The sequence below is a fragment of the Rutilus rutilus genome, assembly GCF_951802725.1.
Source record: "Rutilus rutilus genome assembly, chromosome: 15".
NCBI lineage: Eukaryota > Metazoa > Chordata > Actinopteri > Cypriniformes > Leuciscidae > Rutilus > Rutilus rutilus.
In genome coordinates, this window is record NC_140220.1 from 3323317 (window position 1) to 3335547 (window position 12231).

The 12231-nt window shown below is 36.2% G+C and overlaps 2 protein-coding genes across 7 annotated transcripts in view; one reads left to right on the top strand and one right to left on the bottom strand.

Annotated features, from left to right (window-relative positions):
• Positions 1–191: 191 nt before the first annotated feature.
• On the top strand, positions 192–8054 carry atp6v1d (ATPase H+ transporting V1 subunit D). Its single transcript, XM_084431767.1, has 9 exons — positions 192–447; positions 1182–1299; positions 1406–1485; positions 1569–1636; positions 3635–3679; positions 3765–3868; positions 3969–4035; positions 5767–5845; positions 7422–8054. The coding sequence occupies exons 1-9, from the start codon at positions 407–409 to the stop codon at positions 7564–7566; spliced, it is 747 nt and encodes a 248-aa protein (XP_084287893.1). The 5' UTR covers positions 192–406; the 3' UTR covers positions 7567–8054.
• Positions 8055–8924: 870 nt separating this feature from the next.
• The window catches only part of LOC311305356 (protein PALS1-like), a 45092-nt gene continuing 41785 nt past the window's right edge, over positions 8925–12231 (bottom strand). For 4 of the 6 annotated variants that reach the window (XM_084432999.1, XM_084433001.1, XM_084432996.1 and 1 more), the window contains one exon: positions 9303–9976. In XM_084432999.1, the coding sequence (XP_084289125.1) occupies positions 9800–9976 (177 nt within the window). In that variant the 3' untranslated portion in view covers positions 9303–9799. Of the gene's footprint in view, positions 9977–12231 lie in introns of all 6 variants that reach the window. The other 2 variants (XM_084432997.1, XM_084432998.1) reach the window with 2 other exon arrangements.

The window sequence follows — 12231 nt, forward strand, 5'->3', positions numbered from 1 at the left end:
GTTCTGATGTTAATTGTTTAAAAAGTATAAAATCATTTCACTATAAATAAAACATTGAGTAAAATAAATAGACAACATTTTTGAGGTTTATATATTATATTGTATTTAAAAATAATAATAATACAAAAACAACAAATTGCATTACAGTCGACCGTTATTTTGTAATGTGAATCCCACTAGCCGCTACAGACACGCACGGAAGTGACGCAACCAATCGCAGCGTTCGGGAGGAATCACATGACCTCCAGTCAGCTGATCCTCAAATCCTGCGTCCTGTAGCTCGGGTCATAGCGATGGTATTATAATCATTTAATCGTGATATTAAATAAACGGACACTATATTTGAACGATTTAATCGGCAAAGCGTCTCAGTAGTTTGATATAGTGTTTAAATTAAAGAAGAAAGATGTCGGGAAAAGAACGGATCGACGTGTTTCCCTCTAGAATGTGAGTATGAGGCTCGTGACGTCAAATCAGATTCAATATTTTCAATCGTGCATGAAAAGAACTGAGTGACAGCATCTGATAAATACATATTTTACGAGTTAATGGTTTTATATATAATGTCAGAGCACGAACTAAGATAATGTTGAATGCCCTGGAGTCGTGCGTCATCTAGGATTTATGATTTATGAATTTATCAAGGATGAAGAGTCAAAGAAAGCCTGCATATTACGCAAAATGTATATTTTATTACTAAAGCAGCAATAATAATATATTGATTGTACATTTATCAGTGTACGATATATCATAAAACAGATACCTTTTGTCTGCAGGATATCATAGAACTATTTATGATGGATTACAATATTTTTATATACGGTTTTTTGTTTTGTTTTTTGGATTCATATAAATAATGTGAAATAAATTGTGTAGTAGTTTCGAGTGGACTCAGAAGCGGAAGTGATATTATTCACAGTCATGTGAGCCCATCACTGCTTGACAGTCTACTGACCATAACTAAGAGATACTGGGAAAAAAACCTTAAAATAAATAATAAATATAATAGCTGTAATCTACAATAGCAGGATATATTCAATTAATCATATAAAACATATAAAATGCTAAAATATGCATGTTTATAAAGCAAAATAAAACTGTATGCTCAAATTGTCATAAATGTTCCCTAATAATCATAGCCTCTGTATATATGGTTATGTATTTTGTTTTCATCGCATCAGGGCTCAGACCATTATGAAAGCCCGGCTGAAAGGAGCTCAAACCGGCCGTAGTTTGCTGAAGAAGAAAGCTGATGCCCTGTCCATGCGATTTCGCCAAATTCTTAGAAAAATAATTGAGGTATAACATCATCATACATATGCCTTTATTTTAGATATCTGTACTTGTTTTATTTGTTGTCTTGTGTGTTGTTTGAGGTTTTTGAAACTATGTTTTAACCTCCCAGACGAAGACTCTGATGGGAGAGGTGATGAGGGAAGCTGCCTTCTCATTGGCTGAGGCCAAGTTTGCTGCTGGTGACTTCAGGTAGTTAAAGCAACGCTTTCATAATGTCTTCAGAGGATGAGTTTAACACCTGAGTCTCACCGAATGTGTTTGAATCCTGTCAGTACTACAGTCATTCAGAACGTGAACAAGGCCCAGGTGAAGGTCAGAGCAAAACGGGACAATGTTGCAGGTTTGTTATCTATCTATCTATCTATCTATCTATCTATCTATCTATCTATCTATCTATCTGTTGTCGGAGGAAAAGTTTTCCCCTTACTGTAATAAATCACTCAAGTGAGTTCCAGATGCTAAAGCTTAGACTGTATTAATGGAGACAACAAAGCCGAGATGCAGAACATCTGACAGTCACACTCGTACATTCGATGCTGTTTTTGACCAATGACCTCATCATATACAGCTGTTCTTTTAATCTCCAAACAGTCTTTCCAAAAACATGCCATTTGTACTTTCCAGCTGTTTTTAATGAGCTCATCCACAATTATCACATCTTCCAGCTACTCCCTAATAGTGGCATGGTCTGTTTTGAAACATTTATCACATGTTGAAGGCCAGAGAAGAGATTGATATTGTTATGCAGGCGCAGGCTCATGGGAAGTTCAGCTAAAGCGAGACACACAGTGTAAATCACAGAAGCCACTGTTTAACAGTTTAGGACCCAAGGACCAGATGTTTGAAAGAAGACCCGGAGTCAGAATTAGAATAAATTAAAGAATTATTTTTACTGAAGATAGTTTGCCAGTGGTTCCTTTACCTGTAAGCAAGAAGACTAACACACACACCGACACACATTTTTTTCCAAGGTTGGATTTGGCCCAGTTCTAACTATAAAGAGGAGTCTCGTCTCAAAACATCAAGATAACAAGTTCTTTCTCTCAGGATAGGACATTTTAGTCTAGATGGAAAATATAGGCTTTAACTGAGACCTGTTCCCTTAAACTATAGACTTCAATGACCCCTATATGTTTTAACATGTTGAAGACCTTTCTCAAACACGAAACAAGTCCCTATTTCATTTCTGGAAGCTGGGCTGAATGAGAAAACTATGGAAGCTTGTTTCCGCCACAGAATAAAACATTTTAAGAGATAATTGTGACTTTTTATCTCACAATTGCGAGTTTACATCTCGCAATTCTGACTTTATTTCTCAGAATTTTGAGATATAAAGTCAGAATTGCGAGAAATAAAGTCAGAATTGCGTATTATAAAGTCAGAATTGCGTGATATAAAGTCCCAATTGCGTATTATAAAGTCAGAATTGCGAGAAATAAAGTCGCAATTGCGTCTTATAAAGTCAGAATTCTGACTTTTTTTTCTCGCAATTGCGACTTTATATCACACAATTCTGACTTTACAATACGCAATTGGGAGATATAAACATTTACATTTACATTTATTCATTTAGCTGACGCTTTTATCCAAAGCGACTTACAATTGCTATATATGTCAGAGGTCGCACGCCTCTGGAGCAACTAGGGGTTAAGTGTCTTGCTCAGGGACACATTGGTGTCTCACAGTGGATTCGAACCCGGGTCTCTCACACCAAAGGCATGTGTCTTATCCATTGCGCCACACCACCCCCCAGAATTATATAAAGTCAGAATTGTGAGATAAACTATTCTGAGAAAAAAAGAAAAGAAAAAAAAATTCCGTCTTTTTTTTCCCCTTAGAATTGGACTTTATATCTCGCAATTCTGACTTTATTTCACGTAATTCTGACTTTGTATCTCGCAATTCTGAGAATTAAAGTCAGAATTGCGAGATGTAAACTCGCAATTGTGAGATAAAAAGTCGCAATTATCATTTAATTTTTTTTATTTTGTGGCGGAAACAAGCTTCCATAGAAAGCACTGTTACTGTATTCAGATATCAAATACTGACATTAGAGAATACATGAAAAGAACATTTCAGTAATCACACTGGTAACTTCTATAACGAAGTAAAATCTCCAGAGAAGTCATTCAACTCGTTTGATATTTAGAGGGAAAAATATTGATTAATACCTTGATTATAATCACTCATTACATAAACATTCCAATCCATATATCATATATTCTGCAAATATATCTGAAATGTCTGTCTGTCTATCATTCTATCTATCTAATCTCATTCAAATATAAAGAATTGTCAGATGCCTTCTTGACGTTCTCTTTTCCGTGTTTGTTCTCAGGAGTCACTCTTCCGGTGTTCGAGCATTACCACGAGGGAGGAGACAGTAAGAGAATCCTGTTCCCTTCATGTTTTAATAGAAAATACCTGTGGGAAAAGTCATTCAGACAGTGTGATCTTCTTGTCTGTAGGTTATGAGCTCACTGGTCTGGCCAGAGGTGGAGAACAGCTGTCTCGTCTGAAGAGAAACTACGCCAAAGCGGTCGAGCTCCTCGTAGAGCTGGCCTCGCTGCAGGTCCAGTCCCTACTGAAGATCTCTATCCATATTAGAGGAATCTCTGTTTTTAATTCAGAATATTTATAATCAGTGTCTTTTGTGATTCGTTCACACACAGACTTCTTTCGTGACGCTGGACGAGGCCATCAAGATCACAAATCGCCGTGTGAACGCCATCGAGCACGGTGAGATCCTCCTCTGAACGACAGTAAACATTCAGGCTTGTTTTAAAAAGGACCTATTGTGCCCTCTTACAGAGTCTTGGGTTTGTTTTTAGGCTCTACTAGAACAGGTTTTCATGCTTGAATGTTCAAAAGCACATTATTTTCCCATGTTTCACATTGTTGCAGCTCCTCTTTTCCCAGTCTGCCAGTAACGCTCTGTTTCCCGAAAGCATCGTTAGCCAACTATGGTCGCAAGTTGCCATCTAAATTGGCGGTTATGATAAGGGGCGGGACATTTCACAAACACAATCGAAGCATTTGACCAATCACAACACACTGATCCAGCTGACCAATCAGAACACAGTGTGCTTTTCAGAAGGAGAGACAGGAACTAAACAGGAGTGCGTTTCCCGAAAGCATCGTTAGCCAACTATGGTCGCAAGTTTTGTCGTTATCATCATAGTTCAACGAGTCAGTGTTTCCCGAAACTATAGTTCCAACGAACATTCACAAAGTGTGTGTTTGGAACAACAGCATCGACCTGTGGTTAGAAGCAGAGTATCTTGTTTGCCCTAAGTAGAATTTTATTGTGGTGCCCCCTCCCTCCTCAAAATGTTATCCAAATCAAGTGATCAGTCGATTATTTTGACAATTAAAGGGATACTCCACTTTTTTTTGGAAATAGGCTCATTTTACAACTCCCCCAGAGTTAAACAGTTGAGTTTTACCATTTTCGAATCCATTCAGCCGATCTCCGGGTCTGGCGGTACCACTTTTAGCATAGCTTAGCATAGATCATTGAATCGGACAGGACCATTAGCATCTCTCTCAAAAAAATGACCAAAAAGTTTCGATGTTTCGATATTTTATCTATTTAAAACTTGACTCTTCTGTAGTTACATCGTGTACTCAGACCGACGGAAAATGAAAAGTTGTGATTTTCTAGGCTGATATGGCTAGGAACTATACTCTCATTCCTGCGTAATAATCAAGAAACTTTGCTGCCGTACCATGAGTGCAGCAGGCGTAATGATATGACGCAGCGCCTGAAAATAGTCCCCAGCTCAGTAACTTCCAACGTGACCGGGACTAAGTTTGTCTAACCTATTAGACCTATTTTCAGGCGCTGCGTCATATCATTACGCCTGCTGACCCTGGACCTCAAAACCAGTCACATGGGTCAATTTTTTGAAATTGAGATTTATACATCATCTGAATGCTGAATAAATAAGCTTTCCATTGATGTATTGTTTGTTAGGATAGGACAATATTTGGTCGAGATACAACTATTGAAAATCTGGAATCTGAAGGTGCAAAAAAATTAAATATTGAGAAAATCTCCTTTAAAGTTGTCCATTTATGTTCACGATTGTGCAGCATTCACTCACAAAAATAAATGTTTTATATATTTACGATAGGAAATTTACAAAATATCTTCATGGAACATGATCTTTACTTAATATCCTAATGATTTTTGGCATAAAAGAAAAAGCGATAATTTTGACCCATACAATGTATTGTTGGATATTGCCACAAATATACCCGTGCGACATGTGACTGGTTATGATTCAACCAGGCCCCGCCCCTTTATTCTGTTCAGAAACAGTGACACTGATATAGAGAAGAACTCCCTCTGGAGGGACTTTACAACATTACACACTAAAGAAAGATGAACATGGAAAAAAAAAGCATAATAGGTCCTCTTTAAAAAAACAGCTAGATCATGTGATGCTTGTGTGTTTTTCCTCTCAGTGATTATTCCCAGGATCGAGCGCACACTCACGTACATCGTTACGGAGCTGGATGAGCGGGAGCGAGAGGAATTCTACAGGTGAGACTGCAGAGGTTATGTGACCACAGTATGCACACAAATAACCCGTAATAATAATAATGGATCCCTTTAATAATAAGATCTCTATTTACATACGCTTTACTTCATACAGACATGCATGTTTATTTATGTCTTATGAAATCTTCGAAACATTTGCGAATCACCACTGATTCAGAGTGTGCATAAAACAGCCGAAGTCACGTGATTTCACTAAACAAGGCTTCGTTATGTCTGTTTTGAAACGGATCTAAAATATCAATGGTTTGCCGCTAGGACCCGATGATCTCTGTGAACCCGTGAACCAGTGGTTTTATCTGATCTTGGATCAGTTTTATACATTTGTAGAATTTTTAATGGCACATTTCTATAATAAAAAGCCAGGGTTGAAGTTTAGAGTGTCTTTATTGGCCGGATTAACCTATAAACAAATAAACCAAGCCTTCAAATGAATAAAACATCACGTATTATACAGACTCTTAATATTTGATGATTTGTTAATCCGGCAAAGCATTTGCGACTGGTTTGTATCAGGTGTTTTTATGCAGTTTTTGTTGCATTCACACAGTTTTGACCAGCGTGTGGCGTTTCGAAACAGTGAATCATTTTGCGAAGCAATTGGTTCAGTTGATTCAGTTTCAAAAAGATTCATTTCTCCCATCACTAGAAACTGAATATTTACTAAATATAAAAAAGAAGAAGGAGCTTTTCTGACATGGTCGGCTTTTCCTTTAATGCGTCATAAATGCACAAATAAAATAAGAAATAAATATTTAAGGTATTTCCAGTGACATTATTGCGGTGTCTTTCTCAGGCTCTGAACGCATGTGAGGAAGTTTAATTCAGAATACACATAATAATGTACAAGTCAATGAAAATGTGAATCAAATAGCAAAATTTAGGGTTCACAAAAACAGAACTTTCAGAATCTCAAATCGGATTCGATTCATTCGGATGGACAAAAATGAGTGCATGCAAACATATGAATGTGTCAAACAGTAGTATGCTACATTATCGTGTTTATACAGTCAGACCAAAAATGATTCAGACACCAGATATAATTTTTTTTATATTTTTTTACTAGTGTGTGCAGGACACTATAGTTCATTTATGTAAGTGAGGATAGCAAAATAAACTGTGACATATTATACCCAAAAATTCTTCATACAGTGACTACCAGTAAAATTTATACAAATTTGCAATCAAAAATTATTCAGACACTGATTTGTGATGAAACGTGATATTCACATGTTTCTTTAATTGCTAATGCTCTTTTTACACACAGACTGAACAAAATGAAGCATTGCTTGGTGATTGGTTGAGCTAAATATGTATTATCTAATTGTGTAGTTAAATTTAACAGCTGACAGATATTCAACATAATTCATGTGTGAGACGGTCTAACAGAAGGATGGACAAAACCAGTCAAATATCAACTTCTTGTCATATTTTATTACCATTTTCGAAACTATAGCGAATAAACTGTGATAATGTGAGAAATGTTGAAGGTGTCTGAATACATTTTGGTTTGACTATATAAAGCAGATACAGAGAATAACCTGCAACCCTTTAATCTCAGGCTGAAGAAGATCCAGGAGAAGAAGAAGCAGCTCCGCGAGAGGACGGAGAAGGAGATCGCCCAGCGTCTGGCTGCGTTAGGGCCGATCGCAGAGCCGTCGAACATGCTGTCCGAAGAGGCCGACGAGGACATGCTGTTCGAATGAGCCCTCGCGACACATCATATTTATTCTGTGTGCCTGTAAGGCCGAGCTTTACATGTCTCGTGAAAAGAGGAAGCTCTCGTTTTGTGTATATGTTGATGCTGTGTCACTTTTTTTTGTTTGTTTAGGGTGAGTAGAATATCAAAACTGAGCAGGTCTGAATCCAGAAACTGTTTATATCCAGCGTAATGGCTTTTATGTCTGACCAGAAACCTGTAAAATACGAGTTTAAAGTGTATAAATGAATTCAAGTGATCATTCCGTGGAGTTGTGCACATTTTCTGACACGCGTTCTGGTTCCACTTCTAATGCATGCGTGTGTGTGTGAAACCAGTGCGAGATACTTTATTAGCCAGTGTGAATATCCTGTGACGTCGACACTATCCCTGACTAACATCAGCCCAGATTCCTCTTCATGCCCAGTCTCTTCCGTGCAAGTGTGTACTTACAGCTCCTGTGAATTCAATTTCAATAAATATTGTAAATGGTCATTCCCTGGTGATTATTTTGCATGATGTTGAAAACAAATATTTAAAGTTGATAAATCAATTTAAAGAAAATTAAGGCCCTAAAATGCCATTTTCAATTTCAATGCCATCTTTTCATTATGTGTATTTGACCAAAGAATTGTATTAATTTGTCAATTAATTCTCTTGCACTGCGTTCCCAAACTAAGACTGTTTAGTTGTGCAATCAATTTTTAGATACTTTACTTTCAATACTTTACAATCAATATATAGTAAATGTAAGATGTCACAGATGTAAAACTTGTAGCAATGAGGGCTTAAAAATGTACGGAAAGAGTCTTAAAAAAGGTCTTAAATGTAACTCCCATGATTCCTGAATATACCCTGTCACCGTTGAGGTGTTGAGATTTCATAGCCTTTAATGCTTCTGCAATATTTCACATTATTGGGCCACTTTTATTAGTTGGACCCGCGTTTGTCTTCAGAACTGCCTTAATTCTTCATGCCAGAGATTCAACAAGGTGCTGGAAACGTTCCTCAATGATTTTGCTCCGTATTGTCTCGATCACATCACACAGTTTCTGCAGATTTGTCGGATCTGAACACCCATGATGTGAATCTCTCGTTCCTCCACATCCCAAAGCTGATCTGGACTGAGATCTGGAGACTGTGGAGCCGTTTGAGTTTAGAGAACACATCCTTAAACTAAAAAAAAAAAAAAAAAAAAAACCCCAAACTTTTTTTTTACTACAAGGGTGAAAATTCAAACTTGATTGATTGTTGTAGTCAACAATACCATTACACTACATTACATTAGTTATTTTACTTAAAAAACAATTTTAACATTAGGTTTGGCTTGGGCTCTGTCAAATTATACATTCAACATCGTCATTAATACGTCACTTTACTGATATAAGAACATGGAACCAAGACAAAAATGTTAATTCTGTCATCATTTACTTTCCCTCATGTTGTTCCGACCCTGTATGAGTTTCTTTCTTCTGCTGAACACAAACAATTATTTTGAAGAATGTCGGTAACCAAGTATTTTTCATCAAAACTCATAGTAGTTTTTTCCTACTATGAAGTCAATGGGGTCCATAAACTGTCTGATTACTGACATTCTTCAAAATATCTTCCTTTCTGTTCAGCAGAAGAAAGAAACTCATACAGGGTTGGAACGATTTGAATGTGAGTAAATGATGACAGCATTTTCATTTAAAACTCTACTACTCACAAATATGGAAATACTTTCATATGCATCTACGTTTAAAATAATCATTTCTAGAATTACTATGCTTTTTATTAAATGTTACAGGTCAAATACTACAAACACAAAATATGGCAATAAAACAACATTGCGGAAATCAAGAAAACGTATGGAAAAGTCCATATGCAGCATCTCGGTCATGTTCGAAATGGAAAACTAATATACAGTGCACGATTTCTAGCCTAGTATATGTATGGCATGTTGACCCATGGCCTCAGTATGGTTTATTCAGAGAATGACAATCTCACAAATTAGGTTAATTAGATTTTAATTCCAATTTTGTGCAATGTTCGAAATAATATTGAACATGTAGATTTTGCATGCATACGCGCGTGCACAAAAAGATTGCGTACGGTGCATTACATGCATACCGCAACAAAAAGTATGAGTAATATAGTAGGCCATTTTGAATATAGCCATTGGCTCCAAAAAAACATTTGAACATTTCTGGCCTTGAATACTGAAAATGCATCATATTTCCCGATAAAAGCGTGTTGTTTTAGCTGAGCCAGGCGGAAGGGACCCAGTGCGGCTCGAGGTCCAGTTTCTCAGTGATTCTCAGAAGCTCAGAGATGGTGTTCTCCGGCTCCGCGTTCATGATGACGGAGTCAAACAGGTGACCGTAGTTGTGCTCCATCTCACGGGCTTTCTCCACAGTCTCTCGCGCATCCTCGGGCTGCGTCAGGACACATGACGGGGAATAAAACACTTGATCAGTATCGTTTACCCAACATCGATCAAAGAGAAAGTGTTTTCCCATTATACACACACACACACACACACACACACACACACACACACACACACACACACACACACACACACACAAACCGCTCATCTAGCAGTCAAAGGTTTGGACACACTAATAACTAACAATGAAATACATTTGTTACAGTATTAATCTTTGTTATTATTAGTTAATACAAATACAACTGTTCATTGTTAGTTCATGTCAGCTCAGGTCCATTAAATAATATGAACAATTACAACATTTAATTTGAATAATAATACTAATACTACAGGTGAAACTCGAAAAATTAGAATATCGTGCAAAAGTTCATATATTTCAGTAATTCAACTTAAAAGGTGAAACTAATATATTATATAGACTCATTACATGCAAAGTGAGATATTTCAAGCCTTTGTTATAATTTTGTTGATTATGGCTTACAGCTTATGAAAATTTCTGAGATTTTGAATTTAGGGTTTTCATAAGCTGTAAGCAATAATCATCAAAATTATAACAAATAAAGGCTTGAAATATCTCACTTTGCATGTAATGAGTCTATATACACCAAATTAGTTTCACCTTTTAAGTTGAATTACTGAAATAAATGAACTTTTGCACGATATTCTAATTTTTCGAGTTTCACCTGTATATGCTTTAGAAGTATTTCTCGTTCTTAGTTTATGTTAAGTAATGTAGGAATTAAACCTTATTGTTAAGTGTTACCTATTTTTATTATTTTTCTCATGATCTGAACCATCTGGTGCTGTTCGGTCATTTTTGACAGAAAAAATTAAGTTTTGTTTTTTGGGATTTTTTTATGGTACAACACTTGGTAAAGGTTTTGGCACTTGCTATGTGAAAAAAAAAAAAAAAAAAAAAAGAAATCGTGGACGATTCAAAAAGGTTAAATGGTCTTGAAAAAGAGTCATACTTGTACTGTTCGCGGTAAAAAATGAGCGCATTGAAAATGAATGGGAAACGAATTTCCTCTAGTGGAAGCGTTTGGTACTGCGCCAAAATAATATCTGACTGAAAGCACATTTTTTGAGATATCAACCTCAAATTTGAAACACAACTTATTTATATTTATGGCTTTGATTTTCTCACAGTTTTAGAGTAAAACATGTTTTGGAAAATATATATTTCGTTACCAAGTATTTTTGTGCATTTTTCATAATAATAAACTTAAAGGAGCCGTTTGTAAGATTGTGGCCAAAACTGGTACTGCAATCACTTTCAAATTACTGTAGAGCGGTGTATCCCCTCCCCCCTGACTCGAGGTTGCCAGATAGGCTGCAGGATCCAGCAGGAACGTTTGTAGCTGCAGCTGTGGTAACTAGAGCAGAGCTGGCAACCCGGATGCCGAAACACTACTGACTTCGTGATTGGTAGATAGGTGGAGGGTGGCGCTTCAGGCCAAAACACAACATGACAACATCAACATCAGTTGAGGGCTGCAACTTCACTTTTTAAAATGACAATATCCTGGCCGGACTACTGTTGTCAGTGATATAAGTATTTGAAATGAACATGATTTCTTAATGTCTACTGACATATCAGGGCCATTTTATGATTAATTGAAATACATTTCTTACATACAGCTCCTTTAAATTCTGCAACGTTTTTTAAAAATTTTTGAGATTTTTTTTTTCACTTAATCTGCCAAGTGTCGTCTTTAAAAGAGACCAAGCTTAAGTCTGTTGCTCCAAAGCATTCAAGATTTATGACAGTTTAAGTTGGAAATTTCATTTTATGCTCAAAAGTTAAGTAATAATTGAATTATAACATATAATTTAGTACCATAAAATGCCCTAAAAATACAAAATATTAAATAAAAATAAGAAACTATTATTGAACTAAAATACAGTACACTCATTTCATTGAAAAAAAAAAAATCTGTAATTTTTAACTGGCACGCAAGCAGCACCAAGAGGGTTAAAAGCATTTTTATCTAAAGGCTCCTGCTTAAATGCTTGAAATTATTATTCCAGACAAAAATAAATTGTTCCACATGCAATTTTTTTTTTTTTTTTTGGAAAAATATTTTTACAAGTATGATTTGGATCAGATAGTGAAGTGTCCAGCATACATGTAAACCTGTTCATTTGTATTTAAAAAGCATCCCAGGATGCACCATTTCTATTTGTGTAACATATTTTGGTCACTACATAATTACCTTTATTTATTTTTTACTTCACTAT